Source organism: Sus scrofa, chromosome 12 (genome assembly GCF_054392235.1).
Source record: "Sus scrofa isolate SSC_HxYL_T2T_F1_AM1 chromosome 12, Sscrofa_HxYL_maternal_Yorkshire_Landrace_v2.0, whole genome shotgun sequence".
In the NCBI taxonomy this organism is placed as follows: Eukaryota; Metazoa; Chordata; class Mammalia; order Artiodactyla; family Suidae; genus Sus; species Sus scrofa.
The window spans coordinates 66,276,158-66,301,476 of record NC_139394.1 but is presented as its reverse complement, the minus strand read 5'-3'; the positions used below and the strand labels follow the sequence as shown (position 1 = coordinate 66,301,476).

The 25,319-nt window shown below is 65.4% G+C and overlaps 1 protein-coding gene across 17 annotated transcripts in view; it reads right to left on the bottom strand.

The window, feature by feature from the left end:
• Nucleotides 1-3,196: 3,196 nt before the first annotated feature.
• Nucleotides 3,197-25,319, bottom strand: part of PEMT (phosphatidylethanolamine N-methyltransferase) — a 40,576-nt gene continuing 18,453 nt past the window's right edge. For 6 of the 17 annotated variants that reach the window (XM_084982988.1, XM_021066250.2, XM_021066249.2 and 3 more), the window contains exons 3-7: nt 9,822-9,937; nt 7,685-7,830; nt 7,069-7,180; nt 3,656-3,730; nt 3,197-3,427 (exon numbers count right to left, since the gene is read on the bottom strand). In XM_084982988.1, the coding sequence (XP_084839114.1) occupies nt 3,370-3,427; nt 3,656-3,730; nt 7,069-7,180; nt 7,685-7,830; nt 9,822-9,937 (507 nt within the window). In that variant the 3' untranslated portion in view covers nt 3,197-3,369. Of the gene's footprint in view, nt 3,428-3,655; nt 3,731-7,068; nt 7,181-7,684; nt 7,831-8,988; nt 9,105-9,821; nt 9,938-13,927; nt 14,050-25,319 lie in introns of all 17 variants that reach the window. The other 11 variants (XM_084982982.1, XM_084982980.1, XM_084982979.1 and 8 more) reach the window with 4 other exon arrangements.

Here is a 25,319-nt window from a genome sequence, read left to right as displayed (position 1 = left end):
GCGCTCCGCCCGGCGCCTGTCTTTATATGCAGCCCGCAGGACCGCCCCGCGCCCGCCCCCGCCCCCGCCCCGCCTCCGTGCGTCACGGCCGCGGGTCCCCACCGCGCCCTCCCTCCAGTCCGCGGGCCGCCGCTTGCTCCTTCCCGCAGGCTCGGGAGGGGAACGGTCCAGGGTCTGCCTACCCAGCGCGCGGGACTCTGCGCCTCTCGGCTGCGCGGGCTCAGCGGCTGCGAGGGCATCGGGGACGCCGCTCTGGCTGTACCTCCGACCTGGGGCGAGGAGCGCCCCCAGACCGCGGCACTCCTGCCCTCGCCGCGCACACGCACTTTCTCTGGGCTGCAGCTTCCCAAACACTGGGCAGCCTGATGGCGGGTCTTTGCCAGGTGCCAAGCAGGGGACTGGCGCGCCGTGCGCCTTCTCACCAGCTCTGAGAACTCACCCGTGCAGCCCAAAGCGTCCCAGGCGGCTTTTGCCTGGGGGGGGGGGGGCAGGGAGGCGGTGTGTGCCCCGCTCAGGGCTGCTGAGGACCCTTGCGGTGCATTCAATAAAGGGCCCTTTCTCAGCCTCCCACGAAGGCGCCCTGTGGACGGGGCGGGTGGGTCCCACGCAGAATCCCTCCTCCGCCGGGTGCACTAGGAGGCCCACCTTGACAGCAGAGGCCCGAGCGAGCGTGCAAACAGCTTCCCTGGGGAGAGACGCAGCCTATCTCAGAGCCTCCCTCCCCGCTGCAGGTCAGATGTCTAGGCTGGGCTGACCTCACTCCCCTTGGCCCCTTCCCGCTGGTGACAGCAGCGGGTCCTGAGCCCAGCCTGGCTTCCCACTCCTGATTCCCAGCACATAGGCATGTCCCCTCGCACAGACTGGTTCTCCCAAGTCAGCCAAGTTCATTCAGCCCTGGGCACACCTGTCGTTCGTTCTTCCTCCCAGTGCTGCCCTCCCTGCTCCCCCAACTCCCCCCCCCTCCCCCCGCCGCTGCCATGTGCCCGGCCTCACTCGGAGGAAGCAGGAGGAGGGGCCGCTGCTGGCTGGGTGCCTTGCTTCCTTTCTTAGAAAATAATACACACTCGTGTTTTTAAACATGCGAACCTGTTCAGAAAGGGACTGGAAGCAGGACCCCGGCGCGCCCATGCCCAAGGGACTGAGCTTACCCCGGGAGGCCTCCACCCAGCACACAGGGCCCCCGGCCCAGCCTGCGACCCAGTTACCAGAAGCCCTTTGTCCTTTTTTGAGGAGGCCTTCCTGCCAACACCAGGCCAGCCTCAGGTGGACAACGTGCAACCCCCTGGGGCAGCTGTGGACACCCAGGGCCCACACCGGGGAGGGGCGACGTGTGCCCCCATTCCCAACACTGCCGCCTGGACCGCCCTCCACCGCTGTTTTGGGTTGTCCGGGTTTATATGTTACAAGGATCCCTCCGTGTTGGGGCATCTAGGAGGTGCACCTGCCTGCAGACAGCACGGCCGCGCGGTGCGGCAGCTCTCACCCTTCCAGCTTCCAGCGGAATGAGAAGGTCTTAAACGATTCGGCCAAATGTTTGGGGGTTGGTTGGCGTTGGGCAACTGGCCCCAGGGCAGGAAATGTCCACCACCGCCTGGACTGCAGGCAAAGGGTGGTTTGGAAGGTCCTTGGAAGTTGTGTTTGGGAAGTGGGTCAGGCCCCATCAGGGGACCTGTGGACACGGCCTGGGCCCCAGCTCCCCCGGCCCACAGCCACCGCCTGAAGAGGACACTTTGCCCTCTGACCCGCTCCCTTCCTCAGCCAGCCTCTTGGCGGTTTCCCGCTCAGCTGCGAGCTGTTCTCATCACAGCGGCCGCTGCGCCCCCGGCCCCGCCTCCCGCGCTGCGTGCGCCGTGGGTCGGATGCCTGGAGGTGCTCCGTCCTGCCCTGAGAGAGGGGTGGCTGGGGCTGCGGGGGCCCGCAGGTCCTGGAAAGCTGTGTGTGTGTGTGTGCAGAGGGGCCTGGCGGGGCCAGCCTCCTGCCCCTGGAGGTCTGTGTGCAGAGGGGCATTGGGCAAGCTCTGCCTCGAGGTCTCCCGTGGCCTCCTGCGCCCGGAGCCGCGCTGGATTCCAGAAACCAGAGGGCAGCCTGGAGGGGCTCCGTGGCCAGCACTGCCTGCAGCTCCGTGTGCCCAAGGCGGCCAGTCCTGGGTCACCACCTCCCAGGTAAGGACCCGGGGGCTGGGAAGCCGCGTGCACAGGTGTGGCCGGGCCCACCTGTCTCCCGTGGAGAGGCGGGGAGGGCGGGGCCGGCCCGAGGCGCTGGCTCGGTCCCAGGGCTCAGCCTGCCCTGCGTGGTCCCACGGCCGCTCATTGTGGCCTCGAGGTCCACCAGGGCTCTGGAGGGAAAAGTCACAGGGAGCGGAGGCGCGGGGAGGGGCTTGGGCCAGGTCCTCCCTCCCAGGAAGCCGCCCCCACCCCTCTCGGAGGGGAAAAGGGAGGCAAGGGCTCAGGCTGGGACAGAGGTGTCACCCAGGCTCTCTGCTGCCACCCTATGGGTGACTCGGCTCGGGGGTGGCAAGGCAGCCAGGGCAGAGCAGCCCCTTCCCCTCGCACCGGGGCGTCAGCATTGCTGGCAACTGAGAAACCAGCGGGCCCTTCATCCTCCCGGGGCCGGCGACGCCCTCTGGGGTGTGCGCATGCGCAGGGTCCCCTCGCAGGGTGCAGGGCGCAGGGTCCTGGGTCCTGGTGGCGGGAGGCACCCTGGACTTGGCTGAAAACCCTCAGATCACCTGACAAAGGTGACCTGTCTCCAAGACAGGCTCACCTGGGCTGGACCTGGTGGCCTGACCCTGAGGGGCCAGCTCAGCCCTCGGGGCTCCCCGCCCCTGCCCCCCCCCCCCCCCCCGGGCCTCTGTGCCGGCCCTTCCTGTGCCTCTGGACCCTGGGTCTCAGCTCAATGTCACCTCTTTAGAGAGGCCCTCCCTGACCACCAGGGCACTTTCTTATTGCTCCTAATACCCTGGGCGTCATATGTGGCACCCTGCTGCGGTCATCTTCCCTGGCTGGGAAACCCTTGGCATGCAGGGCTGGGACGTCACCTCCCTGAGGCGGGGCTGGCTCCCAGGAGCAGAAGTGGGGGGAGGTGGGTGGCACCGGAGGCCACAGGGCCTGTGCAGGGCACCGTCCAGTGTGGATAGAGGTGCCCCTCCCAGCTCAGGGCCCCCCTCGCCGACCCGGACAGACAGAGACGGTGGGGCTTGGTGTTAGGCGCCTTTATTGGCGAGTCAGGACGTGGCGGCAGCAGGGCAGGGGGCTCGGGGACCACACGGCGCCCGTCCAGGGCCCCAGAGGCCGTTTCCAAGGCACTGGACGCCTGTGCCTGGCGCCCTCTCCTTCTCGCAGGGCGGGGTGCTCAGGGCCGGGGGCGCCGTCAGCTTCTCTTGCGGGCCTGGGAGCCTCTCTGCCGGTAGATCTCGGCGGTGAAGGGCCTGCAGGCGGGAGGGGCTCTGGTCAGCTGGTCTCGAGCTTGACAGCCGGGCCCCCTAACCCGAGGTGGGCCGAGGGAGCGGTCCGTGTGGGACCAGGAGGGTCCAGCACTGCCCGCCCAGCCCTCGGGCCACCCTGTGCCCGCTCTAGGCTTCCCGTCGGGCGTGGCCTGGCGGCCGGGTCACTCTGACAGCGGACACAGCCCCGGGCCCGGGATGCCGCCTACTCACTCCTCGAACAGGATGGCGAGCTTGTAGATGGCAGCCACCACCAGCGTCAGCAGCAGGCCGGTGGGGCTGGCGTGCCTGTGGAGAGACGCCCGGTCAGGGGCAGGCCCGGCGGTGACGCCCCCCCGGCCTTCTCTGGGACGGGGGTCCCCAGGTCGGGCCTGACCCGAGGCCCAGGTGCTCCAGCCCGGCCGGGAGCTCAGGGCAGAGCAGGAGTGACAGGGGAGGAAGGAATAACCAGCCTCCCCAAGTCACCCGCGTGGCCAGTGTCCTTTTCTCAGGCTGTTTCCTAGAAATGGGCCCGGGGCCCCCCAGCCAGGTGGCGTGTCCAGTGGACCCTTCACGGGCTCTCTGCAGTGACACCGCAGGGGCTGGTCCCCTGCGTCCAGACAGTCGGGGAGGGACAGGAGCCCAGGACCGGTTGCGGGCACGGCCCCCTGGAGGCTCTGTGCCCCCAGCACCACCTCCTTCATGAGGCAGTAGGCCAGGGGCCCTGGGCAGAGGGGCGCATACCTTTCGGGGACCTTCTGCCCTGCCTCCTCCCTCCACTCAGGGCCTCACACTGTCTAGGGGATCCGGGGACAGGGACGAAAACCCCACTTCCCATTCCGTGGGCTCCGTTCAGTCAACCTCGAAGCTGGAGTGAGCCACCTGGCCCTTGGCACTGCCATATGGCGATGCCAAGGCCATGGGCACTTTGGGGCTGAAGTGACATCTGCCCTCCTGAGGCTCTGCTCCCTACCTCCTGGAATGACCAGAGCCTCCCCACCGTAGCCAGGGAGACCCCAGGGCTGGGGCCACAGTACCCCTAAGCTGACGACCCCGGCCCTGGGAAGCCAAGTTAACCTGGAGCCACAGAGGCCAGCTGCTGCCGCCGACCTGGCCAAGCCCAGGTCAGCCCGGCAAGGGCCTGGGGCGGAACCAGGCAGCCTCTGCGTTGTGGCCATGCCAAGGCTCCCCTTGCACAGTGCCTCCAGGCGTTCCCGTCGTGGCTCAGCGGAAACACAGCTGACTAGCATCCATGGGGATGCGGGTTTGATCCTTGGCCTCGCTCTGTGGGTCGGAGATCCGGCAGGGCCAGGTCGCAGGCGCAGCTCGGATCTGGCGTGGCCGTGGCTGTGGCGCAGGCAGGCAGCAGCTGTGGCTACCAATTGACCCCTAGCCTCCTGGGAACCTCCATACGCCACGGGTCCGGCTCTTAGAAAAGCCAAGTGCTGCCACACCTGAGCACCGTGTGGCTGTGGCTGCCCACCTGGAGATGAGGAAACTGAGGTTGGGGTGACCCGCATGCCGCCGCCCAGAGCTGGCCTCGAGCTGGTCCCAGGGACCCCGCCGTACATCTTGGGGAGGGGGTGGCTCACTCAGGCTAATGTGTCCCCCGGAATCCCCCTGTCCCTGGGCCTCCGGGGCCCCCAAGGGCAGGTTGCTTGGGCAGCAGGAAGCCCCATCGGGGCCCAGGAGGGGGACAGATGGGCTGCGGAGGCCCGGGGGCGGCCGTGCTGGCTCAGCGTCGGGCAGCCCGGGTGACGGCTCCTCTAACGAGGGCTCGGACCAAGGGCTCCGTCCCCAGCACAGCTGACCCCTCCTCATCGGCGCAGGGCTGATGACTGAGGGGCTTGCGGGAGCCCCGCCGCCCGAGGTCTCACGTGTTCCTGAGGGGCTGGCCTCTCACTCCCGGGTGTCGGGCCCTGCTGGGCCCACGGAGGACCCACGGGTGGCCTCCAGCCCGGAGCCCAGTCTGAGCAGAGCACAGACTGTGTGCTGGCGGCGAGTGTGTGCAGGGCGGGCTTCCTGGAGGAGGGGCACCTGAAGTTGGGTCCAGAAGGTGGGTGGGAGGGAACAGTGGGTGTGCTGGCAGGGGCTGCAGGGGGGACCTGCATGGGCTCCACCCTGCCAGTCTCAGGTGGGAGCTGCTCGGGAGTGGGTGTGTCGGGGTGCAGAGCCTGCCCCCCCACTGCTGGCTGCCGCTGCCAGAGACCAGGTGAGGGGCTGGGCTGAAGGCAGGTGGGTCCGAAGTTGGGCTGGGGTCCCAGCCAGACCCACAGGTGTCACTCAAAGCCCAGGCCTGGATACCGGGCTGCCTGGAGGGGACTCTTGCTCTGGGTGGGGCTCCACGGAGACTTGTTCTTTGGGTCCTGCCGCCTTCTCTGGAGCACCTGCAACCTTCCAGGCACGTTTTCAAGTGTTAAAAAAAGAACACTTTCTACGGAAGGGAAGGACTTTCTCGGGGGAGTTCTCTGGTGGCTCAGTGGGTGGTGTCACTGTGCTGGCGAGGGTTCCGTCCCTGGCCCGGGAACTCCTTCGCGCTGCAGGTGCAGCAAAGCCCCGCCTTCCATGGAAGAAGAGCCGATGCAGAAAGTGGACAAACGGGACGGCTGTGGAGGGCGCAGGGAAGCCCGTGCTGCTCCCTGTGCCGGCCTCGGTGACCCGGGGGCCATTTGCCCGGCGACACAGGCACATGGTCTGTGGGGCACGGACCCCTGCGGCCTGGCTGGGCGCACAGAGCAGCTCCCCGCTGGCCCTCGGGCCTTCTGGCCGGACGTTCCAGCCCAGGGCCAGCAGCCTCCAGCGCCAAGGGTCGTTTTCACATTTTTAAATAGTTCAAAAGAGGAGTTCCCGTCATGGCGCACTGGTTAACGAATGCGACTAGGAACCATGAGGTTGAGGGTTCGATCCCTGGCCTTGCTCAGTGGGTTAAGGATCCGGCACTGCCATGAGCTGTGGTGTAGGTGGCAGACACAGCTCAGATCCTGCGTGGCTGTGGCTGTGGCTGTGGCTGTGGCTGTGGCGTAGGCCGGAGGCTCCATCTCTGATTCGACCCCTAGCCTGGGAACCTCCATATGCCGCGGGAGCGGCCCCAGAAAAGGCAAAACAACAACAACAACAACAAATTCAAAAGAGTATTTTGTGACTCCTGAAAATCTCAAGAAACTCCGTGCCCATGAGCCCCAGCCAGGCCCACAGGCCTGCTGTCTCGAGCCCCGCGTGCCCCCCGGGAGCCCCCCTCTGGAGAGGGGACAACCCGGCCGAGGGTGTCTCCGTTCCCTGGGGTTGAGGGAGGGCGGTGTCCGTGGGCTCCCCGGCGACGCGGGCACTCACATGAGGGCCCAGCCCAGGTAGACGGCCGTGCTGCCCCAGTACATGGGGTTGTCCAGGGAGCCCCCTCTGGAGAGGGGACAACCCGGCCGAGGGTGTCTCCGTTCCCTGGGGTTGAGGGAGGGCGGTGTCCGTGGGCCCCCCGGCGACGCGGGCACTCACATGAGGGCCCAGCCCAGGTAGACGGCCGTGCTGCCCCAGTACATGGGGTTGTCCAGGGAGCCCCCTCTGGAGAGGGACAACCCGGCCGAGGGTGTCTCCGTTCCCTGGGGTTGAGGGAGGGCGGTGTCCGTGGGCCCCCCGGCGACGCGGGCACTCACATGAGGGCCCAGCCCAGGTAGACGGCCGTGCTGCCCCAGTACATGGGGTTGTCCAGGACGCTGAACGGGAACCGGGTCACTCTCGCCTCCATGAGGATCCCGAAGTAGTCGCCTGTGGACGAGGCGGCGGGGCCCGGGGTCGGAGGGAGCCCCACCCACCCGGCCGCCGCTGCCGCCCTGCGGCTCCGACAGAGGGCCTGTCCCTCGGCCGCCTCCCTTCCGGTCAGAGCCCGCCTTCCCCCGCATCCCGAGAGGCCCAGGGACGCAGGCGCCAGCGCAGGCCTGGCCACAGCGTCACCCGGGCACAGCGTGCGGGCTGAGGCCACGGCCGGGCCCGCCCCCTCCTGGACGTCCCTCGGGCCCCGAGGCTCAAGTAGGGCAGGGGCAGTGGCGTCACCGCCGCCTGGGGACAGAGCGCGAGGCTGCGGGAGTCTTTTCCCGGCGGACCTTCAGGCAGTGGCACGGAAACCCGCCTTGGGGTGACTCGTGGGAGGGAAGTGGCCGCTGTGCCCTCCGTCCCTGAGCCGCCGGGCCCCTCGGGTCCCTCCGCCCCCTCCGCCGCGGCGCTGTCCGGCCCGGCTCCCCGCCTGCCACGGCCCCGCCTCGGGGATCTTACCTAGGAAGGTCCCGGTGAAGCCCAGCGCCAGGAAACTGGAAAGTACGAAGACGCTGCCCACGCCCAGGAGCGCCAGGCCCAGGCGGTAGCCCGTGGGGCCGCCCAGGCTCTCCATCTGGGGCTGGCTCAGCATGGCCTGCGTGAAGCTGCGCGGCAGGGGGCGCGGGGACCCGTCAGCACCCCGCCGGGGCCCCTGCCCTTCCCGCCCCCGGCCCCGGCCCCCGGCGCAGCCAGCGCGGGCTCTCGAGCTCAGTGCGCGGCAGGAGAGCGGGGAGGCGGCCTGAGGGTTTAGCGGCCCGGCCCTCCAACTGCCCTCGAGCCTCGGGCCCCACGGGGCGCCGCACCGGCGGGGACGCCTCAGAGCAGGCGGGCGCAGGAGCAAGTGCCCGTATGTTCCAGAAGCACGCCCCCTCCACACGCCCGACGCTCCGATCATCAGGTGGGGCAGCCACCCGCACTCGCCCTGTGCCAGGTACTTCCCAGCGGCGCAGTCCACCGGCCGCCCACCGCCCTCCGCCGCTTGCCAGGCTCCTTCCAGCAGAAGCACCATTCATTCGCCCCCCTGGTACCTAGGTGATGGTAAAGCCGCCTCCCTGCAAGCCTCCCCAGCTCCGTTCAGCCCTTGGAGAGCAGAGCCCCCCGCCCCCCGCCCCCAGCATCTCCCTGGCAGCGGCACCGCCAGGCAGGACGGGGTACAGCGCCTATTCATCAACCCGAGGAAAAGCGGCCCCCCTCCCTCCCCCCCAAAGTGAGGGAGGGGGACAGGAGGAAGATGGAAGGGTCTGTGTGAACAGCAAACAGGACGCTGCACGGTGACCTGTCAAACGGGCACACGTGTGTCAGGGCACACCTGGCCACCGGTCACGCCGCCCACACCCCCGGCTCTCCCCCCACCCCAGCCCCACTGCTGCCTGGGCTCAGGGTCACCTGCAGTCCAGGCTGAGCCGCCGGGACTGGCTCAGGGTCGTGCACACCCAGTGTTGTGCCAGCTTACCACGCCTCCGGCCTGGCCTCTGGGCAGCCCTGGGACCCAGCAGCTGAGGCCACGGAGCAGGCAGCTTTGGCAGATGCTGGAAGGGGCAGGGTGCGCGGGCAGCAGGGAGAGGCTGACTGCCTGCTCCAGGTGGGGCTCACCTGCAGGCCCCCAGCTTCTTGGCCGTCAGTGCATTACGGACCATGCAGGGGGTGGGGGTGGGACAATGCGGCCACAGCCACACTGTCTCAGTTTGGTGACCCCTCCCTCTTCACACCTCAGCCCACACCAAGCAGAACTACCCACAACAGTAGGCACCCAATGGGCTTACTTGTGGGGGGGGGGGTTGCTGCACCTCTGGCACGTGAAGTTTCTGGGCCAGGGATCGAACCTGTGCCCCAGTTGGGACCCGAGCCTCAGCTGCGGCAATGCTGGATCCTTAACTCCCTGCACCACACAGAAACTTCCTCTAATACCCACTGAAGTAAGCATGTACCCAAGTTCTCCTGTGACCCCCTGGAAAGTCACCTGGAACTTAGGGCTCTGACGCTGCACTGACCGTGTCCGAGGATCACGTCGCCTTCCAGGCACCCCCCCGCCCCCCGCACCCGCCCCGGCACAGCCCTGTCTTCCCTCCCCTGGGGGTGAGCTGCCCTGTGAACACGGGGTCACCACCCGAAGGAGCGAGGTTGCCCTGGGGGCCCTTCGAAGACGCTGGAGGCTGGAGACCTCCTCCGGCCCCCAGGCCCCCACTGGCCGCAGGTCCACCCCACGGGAACTGGGCGGCCGGGACTGGGCCCCCGCCCCCACCCGGGTCTTCACAGGCGACTGGGCGGGGCTTGTGTGCAGCACCTCAGGGCCCACCTGGGTCCCCCTGCCCTTGCCCCGCAAGCTCACTGCAGGCCTGCTCCTGGGGAGCTCTATTGGTTGGGGCGGGGGGCGGGGGAGGCCCCCCAGCACCTCAGGGCTCCTGCTCGTCCACATCCCAGCTGCCACCTGACGCCCGACCCCCACATACCCTAAGCCTCGTGCACCCCTTGCGGGGGCTGGGCCTCCTCTGCCGACAGGAGTCTCCTGGCCCCGGCGCGGGGGGCGGGGGGCGCTGCAGCCCATGTGTTCAGACCCGATACCCACCTGGCCGGCCCTCCCCTGCCAGGGCCTTACCAGTGGGAGCGCAGTAAGTTGAGGAGCAGGATGGCGCCGCCCAGGGTGTAGCAGGCCAGGCGGGGTGACCCGAAGGCCCTGCTCAGCTTGCGGGTCTTGTGTTCCCATCTGGCGACCTGCAGAGAGAGAAGCCCCGTGAGACGCCTGCGGGGCGGGGGGTCCGCCTCTGCCCTGAGGCCCGAACCCCTGTCCCAGGGAGGGAGGGAGGATCCTCGGCCTCAGCCCGGCGCCCGGGCCAGGCCTGGGCGGATGGACCACAGGGTCCTCCTAGAAGCAACCTCTTCCACCAAACACAACAAGCGCATCACACGCACCCCTTCCGGGGGTCCGGGGGACGTCCCCTCCAGGCCGCTGGACCAAGGGCTCTTGCAGGGTGACCGGCCGTGGCGCCAAAGTGGACCAAGTGCTGGGCCAGGGGAACGAGCTGGCTGCAAACGTGCACCCCGGACTCAAGCCGCAGGGCCAGGGGAGGGGGCGGGCCGAAGAGGCCGATGCCACCAATGCAACAAGCACCGACGCGGCAGCTCCCGGTCTCGGTGCTTTCACCGGAGCTCAACGTGCAGAACAAGCCTGGGAGCGGGTGGGACCGGGGGCCAGGAGCGCGTGAAGAGGCCAGGCCCGGCGGGGTCTCGGCCAGAGAGGGGCAGCGGGAGGCCCCTCGGGCCCTCGGCTCGCCCTGCTGCCCAGAGCCCCCCGCCCGCTGGCCTTCCTTCCGCTCCCCTTGCTTCTGGGGCTTGAAGACACAGCTCTACAGAATCACCACTGGCTTTCCCTCCCAACCAACGAGCTGATGCTTTCAAATCTGATCGAGTCACCAAGGGCCTCACACCCTCACGCCCCCTGGGAGCATCAGCCCCCCTCAGACGTGCCCAGCCTGTCCCGCGAGGGGAGGGGGGGCGGGGGCGGGGGGGGCAGGGATCCCCCTGGAGCGGTGGCCCAGCCGTCCAGCGCGGCGCAGCGGGAGCAGGCGCCTTCCACCTTCGGCCTCAGCGGGCCGCCCGCTGAAGGGGACCCCTGGCCACCGCGCCGTCCACCCAGAGGGCCTTCAGGCGGAGCGCAGGGAGCCGCCCGCCCACCTCCATCCTGGAGGAGGCCTGGGCGGCAGGGCCCACCCACAGCGGCAAGCAGAGGTTGCTGAGCTGGGGAGGGTGGCGGTGGCAGGCACACGCCTTGGTCAGGACCCAAACTGCATCACGGCGTGTGCGGTCGACCGCGGACGCACCCTAGCTGGACAAAGCCGATTCTTCAAAACCCAATCCCTGGTGTATCTGAGCTTCCCTACCTACCCTGGCTGACGCTTTGCTCATGACATGCCAAGGCCATCCCCTGGGTGCCCAGGGCCCTAACTGGCCAGACCCCATGGTCCTCCCACCTCCAGGACATGCCTGGGCAGCTGTGGGGACCAAGCCGAGCCCAAAAACGACCTGAGGACTCAGGTGTCTGAACTCCAGGGCTGGGCCCTCTCTCTCTGGGGAGAGGGGACGCCTTTCCTTCAGAGGCCCTTTAGACTATTTAGATCTATTTGGGTCTTCTCTTTTTTTTGATTGAGCTGTTTGTTTTTTTAGGGTTTGTTTGGGGTTTTTTGCTGCACCTACAGCATGTGGGAAGTTCCTGGGGCAGGGGTTCAACTCGCACCACAGTACCAAACCGAGCCACAGCAGTGACAATGCTGGGTCCTTAACCTACTGAACCACCAGGGAACTCCTGGTTGTCTGCTTTTGATGTTGAGCTGTATGAGCTATTTGTAGGTCTGAGAGACTAACCGCTTGTTGCTGCTGTCACGTGCACATGTCTTCTCCCAATCTGTAGCTGTCCCTTCATTGTTTATGAGCAATAACTTTTTTTTTTTTTGTCCACAGCCGCAGTACATGGAAGTTCCCAGGCTAGGGGTCAAATTGGAGCTACAGCTACCAGCCTACACCACAGCCACAGCCACGCAGGATCCGAGCCATGTCTGGGACCTGCACCACGGGTCATGGCAACACCGGATTCAAACCTGCGTCTTCATGGAAACCAGTTGGGTTCATTACCACTGAGCCGCAACGGGAACTCCCGTGCAAAAACGTTCAAGTTCAGTTAGGTCCCATTTGTTTATTTTCGTTTTCATTTCCGTTTCTCCAGGAGACAGATCCCATGGGACATGGCTGTGATCTGCCAAAGACAGTCTTGCCTACGTTTCCCCCCAGGAAGGGGCCACTCCAGGTTCACTGGGCGCCCCTGGCACCCAGACTGTGGTGTCTACACAGCATTTGCCACTGAAGGCACCAGAGCTCCTGGTCCAGAGGCCAAGTCCAGGTCTAGAATAGGAAACACGCAAGATGTTGAGCCCGATAACAGAAGCCTCTGGAAATGTCAGCGCCCCAGGGAAAACGTCAGGCTCAAAAGCAACACTTAAAGGGGCGCAGTTTTAAAAAGGGGGGAATGCAGCGCTTACCCGCCATTGCTAACGCGCTGTGTTTCAGGGGAACCAAACCACGGCCGACAAGTCAGGAGGAACAACGAAATGGAAACACCCCCAAATGAAGTAAGGGCCCAGGCGACGCCATCACCAAGGACAGGACAGAGGACGTGACCTCGAGGGTCACGCAGAGAAGCGCCTCCCGACGCGCTGGGACGGGCGTAAGAGGCGGAGCACCAGCCGTCGTGCAGGGCACAGAGTCACACATGGGCAAGTCCACCAACGCCACCTGCACACAGACACTCGCCAAGAGGTCTTTACATCCAGCCTCAGGCTCAGGAAACGAGGGGAATGTCTTAAAAAGCATCACAAGATACACTCGCTCGAACGCGGAAACTCCTACGGGACAAACGGCTCCCTTTCCTCAATAAATAAGGGGGGGAGAAGGGACGGGACGCAGCTTTGGGTGAGGCGGGTCCGGCCACCTTGTCAACGCAGCGCAGTGTGGGACCTTATCTGGCCCCTGATTCAAACACACCAGCTGTAACAAGGCACCTCTGAGACTTCAGACGACACTGAACACGGGCTGAGCACAGAGTGGTGTGGTTCTCGTCTGTTCTACTGCTACCAAGATGGATGGGGTTTAGCCTCTCGCCAGAAACTACCGGGAACCGGATAAGCGCTTTCCAGACACTGGCACGAAGGAGTACAGGACGCTGACTTAACCCTATAACCGTGTCGGTGTCACTGAATGCTGACGGCCAGCAGCTCAGGTAAAGCACGGAGAGCATCAGCCTGGGTTGAAAGAGCCGGATCCGACGGCACACTGGCTGCGAGAGACACTTCACTGACACGAGTGCACATCAGCTAAAGGCGACATGCTGCCAACACGGGTCCGAAGGAGGCCACGGGGTTGTATGAATTTCAGACCAAGCAGATTTCAGAGCAAGTATTATTACCAGAATAAAGAAGACTATAATTTACGAAGAGGACATGACCATTCTAAATACCCACGCACCCCACACCTGATCTGACAGCATCTGAAATAAAACGGATCCATCTGCAAAAGAGAGACAGTATTTCAATACCCCTCTCTCAGCATGGATAGAACAAGATCCAGACTTGAATACTATCAACCGACGTGGTCGACCGACCCTGTAAAGGACTCCCCTCGACAGCAGCACAAAATGAGCTCCCACTGTGGCTCAGCAGGTTAAGAACCTGACTCATCTCCCTGAGGACGCAGGTTCAGTCCGGGGCCTCCCTCAGTGGGTTAGGGATCCAGCGCTGCTGCAGGCGGCAGCGTGGGCTGCCGCAGATGTGGCTTGGAACTGGCACTGCGGTGGCTGCGGTGCAGGCCGGCAGCGGCAGCTCCACGCTGATCCCACGCCTGGGAACTGCCATGTGCGGCAGGTACAACCATACAAGAAAAAGAGCCCCAAACGAGCTAGTTTCAAGTAACATGGGACACTTACCAAGACAGACCACACTGCCGGAGACAGAAGGAGGCACAAAAACTAAGTCAGAAGAATTCCAGGCGACACAAAGTGTATTCTCGGACCACTAATAACAGAAAGATCTGACCAGAAATCCCCAAACATTTAGAAACTAAGTATCGCATTTCCAAAAGCCAACTCAGGGGAGAAAGAAGAGGTCAAAGGGAAACTAGGGGGACCCTGAATGGAATGAGAATGAAAGCACAACGTACCCGCGTGTGTGCCCGCGTGTGTGGGCTGCCGCTGCGGCGGCGGAGCTGGGGGCTTATGGCCGTCAACGCCCACAGGAGCGAAAGAAGGAAGGTCCGCCACGGGGCTCAGCTCCCACAAGAAACTAGACAAAGGAGAGAAGGAGACCCATGTCAGCGGAACATCTGGCCAGAGGACAGGCGAACAGCAGAGCAGAGCCAGTGAAGCCAGACGAGCAGATTAAACCTCGGGCCGGACTGCTCAGGAAGAAGCCCCAGGTTCTCGCCATCCAGACGGCATCACCAGAGTCTGGAGATGGTGAAGGGTAGAAGTGCCCGTGCGTTTGGTAGCTTAGAAAAAACGCACAAGATACAGTGTGGACGAGCCTTGAGGACATGGTGCTAAGTGAAGCCAATCGCAGAACGGCAAACACTGCGTGATTCCACTCCTGCGCGGCGCTCCGAGTCGTCAAAATCTCGAAGACAGAAACAGAAGGGTGTCTGCCAAGGGCTGGGGAGTTGGGTTTAATGTCTATGGAGGTGCGGTTCTGTAAGACACCAGGAGTTATGGGGGTGGACGGTGGCAAGGGTTGCACATGATGAGAATGCATTTCATACCCCTGAACCGTACGCTTAAAAATGGTCACGAGGGAAACATTTCTGTCGTATTTTATCTCAGTTAAAAAAGAAAGAGGGGAGTTCCCGTCGTGGCGCAGTGGTTAACGAATCTGACTAGGAACCATGAGGTTGCGGGTTCGGTCCCTGCCCTTGCTCAGTGGGTTGACAATCCGGCGTTACTGTGAGCTGTGGTGTAGGTCGCAGACATGGCTCAGATCCCGCGTTGCTGTGGCTCTGGCGTAGGCCGGTGGCTACAGCTCTGATTGGACCCCTAGCCTGGGAACCTCCATATGCCGCGGGAGCGGCCCCAGAAATGGCAAAAAGACAAAAAAAAAAAAAAAAAAAAAAAAAAGCTAAAAAGCACAAATCACCAAAGCTCGCTCAGAAAAACAAGCAGAGAGCCTGGCCAGCACTACATCCTTCAACGTATTTTAACGTAGTGGCACAAACAAAGCTCCAGTCCAGAGGGCAGCACAAACGTTTAAGGCAGACGTAAAGCCAAGCATGAACAGACGATGCCCGAAAGTGGAAAGGGAGCGCCCCAGCTCGCTCAGGGAGGCCCGCATTCCCTGATGCCGCCACGAAAACATCACAAGAAAACGAGAGGGAAGTGCGCCCTCCGAACAAAATGCAAAAGCTTCAGACGACACGTTAACAAAGGAGCGAATGGAATCCAACAACGTGCTGAAAGGAAGAGAATCGTGAGCAAGTGAGGTTTTCACGGTGAAGACGGCCTGAGGACTCGAGGATAAACAGAGAGACGCCCAGGCCCACGGTCCGAAAACTCGGAATTCACCCAGACGTCCTTCTCCCACCGAGTCTGTAGGCTCGGCGCTGCCCCAACCAAAACCCCAGCCGGCCTTCGGTCGCCAGCGTAAGATGCGCACGGAAACGCCAAGAACTTAGAATGACGGAACAACTGAAAAAGAAGAACAAGGCGGGGCCGACGGCTGGGGCTGTGTCACCGCCCAGAGCTCAGCACTGCGGACAGACAGACAGACAGACAGAGCCCAGAGCTCACCCCACGTGGGAGGGACCCGGGGCTGTGACAAGTGCAACGGCAGCTTGTTCAGAGGAGAAAGGGGATCATGGCACCGGGTGTCGCACACAAAATAATAGTGAGCTGCTGCTAGAGCCCGTGTTAGAGCCGGTAATTCAGACCACATACAACCATGAACACCGGGCGGGTTGTAAATCGAAGCATAAGCCCGCGGCTATGAAACATGCTGGAGAACCTGCGAGACCCTGAGTCACACGCTCAGGTCTTAGATACACCGTGACGAGCACCACCAGAGAGCAAACCGACCAAGACGGCGGTCACCTCCTGGGGAGGGGTACCGCCCTCTGCCAGCACAAACGCCCCCCAGGCCCCTCGGCCCCGCCCACCCCCTCCCCCGGAGGCCAACAGTGGGCTTGGGGAACTCCTGACCCACCCGCTGGCTGGAGTGGGGGCCGGGCAGGAGCGTGAGCCTGGGCGCAGGCAACATGCCCAAGACCTGCTGTCACAGAAACGCTAAGATGGCAAATTCTATGTACATTTAACATGATAAAGATGTTTTAAAATATACACAGACGTTTTTTGTCTTTCTGTCTTCATTACCGCTGCACCAGCAGCAGACGGAGGGTCCCAGGCTAGGGGTCTAACCGCAGCTACAGCTGCCGGCCTCCACCACAGCCGGAGCATCACGGATCCGAGCCGCGTCTGCCACCTACACCCCGGCTCACGGCAACGCGGGATCCTTCACCCTCTGAGCGAGGCCCTCTGTGGAACTGCGTCCTCACGGATGCTCGCTGGGTGGGTTTCCGCTGCGCCACAAAGGTACCTCCAGCCCTGGGACTCTCCACACGCCTCCCGTGCAGCCACAAACCACCTACGTTAAATAAGGAAGGAGAGGCAAAGCTTGGGGTCCAGCTGAGGGGGCGCCAGGCAGCCCATCCCACTCCCGCCCCCGGGTCCCGCGCTCCTCCTCGCCCACTGCTGCCCCCCCCACCCCGCCCGCCCACCCGCCCCCAGGCTCCGCCCACACAGGGTGCCCTCCCCCCCCAGCACTGGCCCCCAACAGGCCCGCTGTTTGTACACCGCGTCTGTCCATCGGTCACGCTCTGCCTGGTGGCCCCCTGTCCTGCCTTTGGGGGCAGTGGTAGAAGGACAAGATGGGGGAAGGAAAGGGGCTCAGAGGCCCGGCCCCCACGGAGCCGCCGCCCAGGGGGCAGACAGACAGCCCTGCAGCCCTGGCTCTGCAGCGGGGGCCTCGGAACAGGCCCCACCCCTGGGAGCCCCGAAAGGGGGCTAGGGGCCGGGGAGGGTCCTTCTGCCCCCAGCCTCACAGGCGGCTCGGGCACATTTGCCAACTCAGAAGCGGGTCAGGCGGGGGCCTGGGTGGAAGCCGGTGCAGCCTGCCCTGCGGGAGTCGGGGCAGGGCCCAGGGGCTCGCGGCTGGCACGTCCCTCGGGAGGACCCGTCACGCAGACCGTCCAGTGTGACCTGCTCTCTCTCCCTGGCCCCGGGACGGGCAGTGCGGTGGCCGAGGCGGGCGCCGTGCCCACCTTGAAGGAAGCCACGTGGCCTCTCAGCGGGCCGGCGTGTCCAGTGACAGGCCTCACCAAGCAGACCCGACACTGCTCTCAGGTTTTTGTCAGGAGTCACTGCAGGGGAAGGAGAGCGGGTTCTCCGCTGAAGACCCGCTCGGGACGGACCCGAATGCGGTCTCCTATGGCACCGACAGTGTGTGGGCCACACGCAGCTTTAAGCTCTAAATAAAACCAGGCCACCTGAAGAAGCCACAGCCCAGGAGTGCGCGGCTCCTCAACTATAACCCAATACAGCGCAAAAAACGCGGGCTGCCTTCCTGGTCAATATTGACGTGAACTCCAGCCTCAGAGGGGAAATTCGGACCTGCCGGGCTGGGCTGGCGGCTGTCCAGACATGTGGGTTCCGAACACGGCCGGGCCTTCCCTGGCAGCGCGGGGCGGGGGGGGGGGGGTCGGGCAGGGACGCGCCCAGCACCAACTCAGTACCAGCACCGCCGCCGCCAGCTGCTCCTCCTTTTTCCCTCTGAGGTTAGACTGGCTTCTGTTAGCAGGGAGGTGATGTGAGGGCAGATTTAGAGGTAAAAGCGAAATTCACATGTGCTGAAAATGTACCCGTTTTAATGCAAAGTGAGCTCTGACCACACGCACGGTCACGGGGCAGCTGTCTCATCGAGACACAGCACACTCGTTGCCATGGAAGCCCCCCGAGGCCCCCAGCCTGGTTTCCGCCCCGGCTGTACACGGGCAAGCATGCCGGCTTCGCCCTGCCTCTGCACGGAGACCCTGAGAGCAGACGGGGTGGGCAGCGCAGGGACGGATCCCGGCTGGTTCCTGCACCCCAGCCGAGGGGTGCCGTGCGCATGCGCGTCTGCTGGGCTGGAGGCAGACAGGCCCTCAGTGGTCTGAGCGCCCAGGCCCCCCCCACCCTGCGGTGCGACCCCCAGGAGGGTGGGCAGGAAAGACAAACCAGGAGACGGCAGGGGACCCTCGGGGACACGTCCCACAGTCGAGGCGCGGCAGGACGCGGCGCTGACAGCGAGGAGCCAGGGCCTCTGCGGCGGTCCCGTTACCCACTGCGCCACCTGTCCGCTCACCGGCCCTGGGACCCCAGACCGCAGCAGCGGTGAGGTGTGGCCAGCTTCCGTCCCTTGGGGTCTGGTCCCCAGTCCCGGACGGTAGACGGTGGTGGCAACTGCCAGGAGGCCACTGACTGGGCTGGAAAGGTCAGCCGAGACCTGGGCTGCATCAGGGAGGCAGCAGCAGGCGACAGACAAATACTCCCGCAGCTGCTTTCCAGGTGAAACGGACAGACCTGCCCAAGGCACAGTGACAGGGCCGGGACCTCCCAGGGCTGCAGGGCTCCTGCGGACCCCTGCACAGAAGGGCGGGCACGGCCAGGCGCCGGTGCGGCCTCGAGGTGTCACGGGGCCGTGGGGCCCATCGGCGGCCACCAGATGGGCAGAGCCGGAGCCAGGCTGCGGCTGCCCCGTCCCCCGTCGGCCAGCGCTGCGCTGAGATGTATGCTTCGCCTAATCGGGCTCCCTCGCAGGTCATCCAGAAAGAGGCCCGTCTCCATGGACTGGGGTGACAGTCTGCCGGGCCAGGCTTGGGAGAGGTCGCCAGCTCAGGTGACCAAGGGCGCTCACCCCAGCGTACCTCCAATGACGCGCCTGTCATGCGTCAGCAGCTGGGAGGGGCCTGTCCCTTGGCCATCACCAGCCTCTGGGCGCGGGCTGGACAACAGGACACAGCTGGCCAGGGCAGGCCGCGCGCTTAGGTGGGGCTGTCTTTCGGGGAAGAAAGGCAGGAGTGCAGTTTGAACCCTTCAGCCACGGCCGCCCCAACTCCCGCACCTGCGCTGCCTGCAGGGTGGGCAGCGGAGGGAGGCGCTGCTCCTGGGGGGCCTGGGCCCCCAGCCCTCGTCAGCCCCACAGGGCACTTCCCAGTCCTCAGGGCCACGGGGCGTCCTCAGCTTCCCACGTGGGCTGCACGTCGCTGGGTCCCTGACCTCTCCTGGGCACGGTGGACAGGTCGGCAGGGGCCACTGAGATGGAGCCCAGCCACGCGGGTCGCCCCGTAAGGGTCCAATGTGACCAGGCCACCCACAGACCCACGCACACCTCACACCTCCAGCACGTCCACCCACCCGGACGCCACAGCTTCTGCACGTTCCTGCCACCTGGAGGGGCTCTCCTCTGCCCCTCGCCTGCCTCTGGCGGCTCCTCCCCGGCGTCCCGGGTCCAGGGTCCTGGCCTCATGTCCTCCAGACCCCTGACAGCAGAGCCGGGATGTCCCCCGTGGCGCTGGGGTGGCCGCAGCCAGTGACTCACCCACGCATTCCGACCCAGAACCCAGAACAAGCCCTGCTCTTGCTCCAAACTTTTGCTCTCAATGTTCTCCCGTGATAATGAGGCTGTGCTGAGGCAGGAAACGTCCTCGGCTCTGAAGACGCAACAACACGGGGCTGCGGGGACAGGAACTGTGCAGGGTGTCCTGGGGCCCAGGTGACACGGTGCCGTTCTCGCCACTGTTCCTCGTACTTAGAGTGTGCCGACTGAATTCCCTCTGCCAAGAGCCTCCCGTCCCCAGGGGTCTCCAAGCCCCCAGGCCACGTGGCTGGGCTCTGCCCCCCGTGGCATCTCCTGAGCCCTGGAAAGGTCTCAGTGGGACCCAGGCCGCCCACTCGAGCCGCCAAGGGACACCAAGGGGGGTCCTCGCCGAACCTGCACTTGGACACGGGCTGAATCCAGAGCGGCTAAGCGCCCAGGCCCACAGCCACCCCTGCCCGTGCGTGGCTCATGGGAAGCCACGTCCACAGGGCAGGGGAGTGACAGCATGGGGCAGGCATGCCCAGCAGCCAGGCGCACTTTCAACGGCCAGGCCTCGCGGGAGCGCCGAGGTCTTGTGCACAGAAGCAGGCGGGGCCCTTTGCACATGGCCAGGCTCGGGGCGGGGAGCTGACAGATTTAAACCCCGGGGGGCTCTGAGGTCTGGGGGAGGGCACCCCGCTGTGCATCCGGGGGCACAGGGTGGGAACTGGCAGCAGGCTCTCGGTGTGGAAGAGGGTCAGGGGCTCCCACTCTGGAGGGTGCTGAGCTGGCCCGGGGTCCTCGGCTCACAACCTGGAGGCCGGCCTGAGTCCCCGTGAGTTTGGGGAACGGCCTCGAGGCTGCGCCCAGAGGCGCGTGTCATCCTCGCAGCCGCTGGGGTCGTGAGGCTGACTGTTCATTCTGCAGCTTCCCCACCCTGGCCCATCCACCGGGCTGTTTTAAGGACAGAAATGAGGGGGCCAGGGGCGGCGGGGTGACCAGCAGGATGGAGCCTGGCCCCCCACTGAGGCTGAGGGGCGGTGGTTTTGAGGGCCAGGGCTGAGCGCCCTCCTGCTCCGGGTGCTGAGGGCAGGCACGACGCCCTCGGGGCGAGCGCAGCTGCCAGGGCCCGCAGGCAGTACACACAGACCAGCCGAGGCCGGGCTCCCCGCGCTGCACTGGGCACCAAGGGGACCGGACCAGCATAGCCTCTGCCCGCAGGGCCTCCAGTGTGGGCCGGCCGTGCTGGGGATGTGATGGCCAGAGAACGGGCACTGGGGGCATGGGGTGGGCTCCCTGAGGGCTGCAGAGGAGGCCCCTACAGAGGTGGATCATCCAGCAGGAACGTGTGACCTGCAAGGCCCCGGGCGCCCGTCCTGCCAGACCGAGTGTGGCCCCGGAGGCCAGGTTCCCTTCGGGACCTCAGGCGTGGTATTCGGCAGGAAAGCTGTGCCCACCAGAGGTTGCCCGAGGCAGCTGGAGGGACAGCGTGGTCGCTGGGATGAAGGAAGCCTCATGTGGGGGAGAAGGCGGAACCGAAGAGCCAGGGAAGGAAAGACGCACGAGTCCAGGGGCCGACGGACAGAGGCAGCCACACCGCGCAGACGGCGGCGGTTCCGTCCACGCAGCCAGCGCCCACCAGCCACAGCAGCCCAGCTGAGCAGCCCCGACATCCGCAGACCAGACTCAGGGGCTTGCGCCCGGGGGTCAGCAGGTATGAGGCTGGGGCCGCGAGGAGGGGAGAGTCCCTGAGGGCTCTACGGGGGCCACAGGCCCAGAAGATGGGCGGGAGGCCCGGCGGGCAAAGGGATGCAGAGGTGCCACAGGCCACATGCACCCAAATCAGTGGCATTGTCCAGAAGTTTCCCTGACCTCGTGGCGGGTCCAACCCTCTACAGCGACAGCAGCCGTGGCCTTTTTTAAATAACCTTTTACCTTTTGCTTTGAACCCTAGTAGGTTCCCATCAAGGCTGCGAAGACAGCAAGGGGTCCCCGTGAGCCTCAGGCCAGCACCCCCTTCCTTGGGCAGAAGCCGTGCTGTCCTTCCAGGTCTGAGGACTGGGAGGGAGGCACGTCCAGGTCACAGCCACATAGCCATGGCCTGAGCCATCCCAGAGGCTGCGACAACATGGAGGGCAGCGCGGGGCCGGAGGCAGCTGCCCCCCCCCCACCGCCCCCCCAGCAGCAGCAGCAACACAAAGGGCTGCATCCTGATGGAAACCCAACCCCATGGCAGAGCCGTGCTGGGAACAGTCTCTCCTCGCTGGGTACAGCCTGGCTCAAGATACCGTGTTCTGTGCTAATCACCCCCCGCGGGAACACTGCGGGGACCTGGGGGGTGTCTGTGGCTCTCTGTCCCCCAAGGATGGAGACAGAACAGCACGCTCCCTGCCGGCAGCGCTGTCTCCCCGGGGACCCCACGGCTCCCTGAGCAGCTGCTTTGCAGACACCCAGCCGGGACCCATCAGGGATTCCCGTGGCTCTCAGGCCACACGTCACGCACGAGCCGCCCCGCTGGCCTCCCCGCCCACCCCCACCCCGGCCACACCGTCCTGTGACCCGGAGGCGCCAGGTCCAGCAGATCCGGGACGTGCCCTGCGAGCAGATAAGCTGGACAAGCACGTTTGCTTTAGGGCTGTTTACGGGGCAAAGTCTGAAACGAGATGCTCGGCCCCGCTGAGCCCCGAGGGCGGGACAGGACGTCCACACGAGGCCGAAGGGTCAACCAGAGCCCACCGAGCCACTCGGAGGGCAGCAAGGAGCCCCTCTCCCCTGCACGCGCCAGGCGCTGCTCCTCCCCAAGCAGCAGCCTTCGCTTCGACCAAGGAACGGCTGTGGGAGCGGGAGGGGGTCACGGAAGCTCCCGGGCGGAGGGCCCGGGGCCCAGGGAGGCATCCGCGAGGCCCTCTCACTGGCCACCTCTGGCCCGTCTCAAGCTGTGTCGGGCGCAGGCACTGCCCACATCTAAGCTTTGAGGGTCGTAACTGCAGAGACTGCAATCGAGGGACCCGGCCGGGGCGGGGGCAGACGGCGGGGGCCCGGGGGGAGCTCGTGAGGTGACGAGGGCCAAGCAGCTGCTCTGAGGCCCCAGGCCGTGTAGGAACCATGGCCCTCGCCCCAGGCGGAGGCTCACTGGCCACCATCCTGCCCAGCAGGGAAGAGCAGGTAAGGGGCCGGTCGGGAGGCAGATGCGGGCAGGGGACGCGATGGCCGCCGGGGGGGTGGCCAGAGCCGCTGGACAAGCACAGGGCACCCCAAGGTCCCCAGGAGGCGGGGCCTGAGCAACGATGAAGCTTCCCTAACAACCGGCAGGTTCACTGGTGCAAAGCAGTTCCTCCCTGGCGGGGCTGGGTGAGCCCGCTCCGGGACTTGCTGTCAGGAGACCTGCCTGCTGAGCTCCGCCCCTACCCCGGACACCGGAGGGTCTGGGGGCTCCGCCGGGCGGCCCTCCCCCCGGGGTGACCCTCCCCAAGGAAACGTGCTGGCCTCACAGCTCACGAGGGCGGAGACCCGGCTGTCCTCGCTCTTTCTTTTTAATTATCCTGCTGCTGTTTTGACACAGACACCCAAGGTCTAAAATTAGAGCACTGGGTCTCACCCCTCACTTTCCGAGCTCCCCGTAGGGGGCGGGGGGCGGGGGGGGCACCGGCCGGGGAAGGTGTCAAATCCGCACTCAGGGAACAGGGCCTTCTGAACACACCGCTCCAGCCCTGCGTGGCCAGAGGAGCCCCTGCCCGGCCACCAGGTCCCTTCGGGGTCCCAGCCCCCACACCACTTCCAGAAATTTAAGTGTGAAGGTGCCTGGAGGGCAGGGGTTAGAAAGGCTTCGAGTCCCCACGCGTCCTTGGGACCAAGCAGCCAGAGCTGCCCTCTGTGCGGGTCACATGCAGACCTGGGCCAGAGATCGGGGTCAGGGCTCCAACAGCCCCCAGAGAGAGCGCGCAGCCAGGCCCCTCTCCCCCGGCAGCTGGGTGGCCTGGGGGCCGGGCTATGGGAAGGCAGGGAGCGGCGCCCCCTTCTCCTCACCCAGGATGGCCCGGTGGTCTCCGTGGTTGATTCTCCGGGTCCCTTGAAGGAACCAGAAGGGCATCGTGTGAGTCGGGGCTGTGGATTCCGTACCCGTCACGCCCACAGGGCTCCCAGGAAGGGCCCTGCCCGGCTCGTCCCACCGAGTCAGCCTCGTGGAGGACCTCGGGCCGCGGCCCTGCAGCCAACAGTGCTGGAGCTTCTGCCCACACCCTACCTCATCCCTGGTGGCTTCTCAGGGGAAGCTCGTGCAGGGGTTTGGCTGTTGGAAAAGGAGACGGCTTGGGGGACCCTCCCTTCACCTCCGCCACCGGCTGAGGTGCCAACTGGCCTCTGTCCTTCCCGAGCAGCCTGACAATCCGTGGGACCAACACCTACGTACCCCGCACCCCGCTACAGCCGACCGCCACGGGCTTCCGAGGCACCACTGTGCATCTGAGCACAGCAAACGGTGCAGCACCTCTTCCGGCAGGTTGGGTGCTGCCAGCAGGGTACAGGCCTGGCCCAAGTTAGGCAGGCAAGTGGAGCCTGTCCACGGCAGGACTGCATCACCACCTGGGCAGCCTGGCCACAGGGAGTGGCCAGGGCGCCGGAGACAGGAGGCTCCAGGCAAGGTTCTGCCTGAACCTCGGGGCCCTGACTCCTGTGCCTGTTTTGCAGATGAGAAAACTGAGGCTCAGAGAAGCCAAAACTCCCACCCAGGTCCCAGCCAGGAGGCGACAGCAGCAGCAGCCCAGGCTCGCATGCTCAGAAGCGTATCCTGCCCAGGCCAGCTTCACTAGCTCCAGGGGCCACGCGGCCCCAAAGCATCCATTCCAGGTGGCTGCCCCTTGCAGGGGCCACATGCATCCCCGCCTATAGGAAGTCCATGCTCGGTCATAACATTGACACAGGGGGGGCGGGGTTCACACCCCGGGACACCAGCACGGGTCACAGCACCAGGCTGCAGGGCTGGGCCCAGTGCTGTGAGGGGCCCTTCCTCCAGCAGGAAGGGCCCAGGTCCAGGCTGCCACTTAGGGCTGTGTCTGCACCAGGCAGGTCCTCAGGAGTAGGGTAGAGGGCGGGTGATGCACAGAAGCCCCCACTGCCAGGCCAGCTCTGCTCTCACGCCACCTCTCTGGACTGCAGTTGCTGCTTCTGGAAAACCTAGGGTTGACACCCCCACCCCCACCTCACCCCACCCCACCCCTGCCCCAGGAACCTATGCATCGAATCCCTTCAGTGGTGGTGGTGACAATGATGCCCCCGCCAGTCGTCGTCAAGAATGCCCTGCCCCAGCACCAGGGCCGTGCTGCCCCCTTGCTGCAGCGCAATGCACCGTCCGCCAGAGGCTGGGAGAGACACAGGGTGGGGCCCCACACCCATCAGCTGGCTGACCTGGATGGGCCACCCACGCCCGGCCACCCCGCCCGAGACCCGCAGGACAGAGGTGGTCCCGGCAGGGCAGCTCTGCCGGCACCATCTCAGAGCCCTTCCTCCTCCCGCACGCCCCGACGCTACAGGGCGCTCGTGTCCCCCATGGGGACAACTGAGGCCGAGCGCCTTTCCTGAGGCGACAGGGAAAGCCAGGCCGGGCAGCCAGACAGCCCACCCTTAGGGGTTCCCCAAGCTCGCCAAGGTCACCTCTCTTCCCCGTGGCAACGTGGTGGGCAAGGTGGCGCTGCACGCAGGCAGGAGGGTCCCAGAGGCGGCGTGGACAGGCCACTGGGGGACATAACTCAGACGTGCCTTCCGCGCAGGAACCCGTCTCACAGCTCAGGCCTTCCCAAGGCAGCCCTTCCTCTGTGGGCCCCAGGGGCTCTGAGCCGCCCTCAGCACAGACCCCGCCTGGCTGCTGGGGCCCCGGTAACCCGACCAGGTGCTCGGGGGCGGCCAGGCCGCGCACAGGCGGGAGGGGGGACCCCTGGACTGGCCTGGGTCCATGGGGCGTT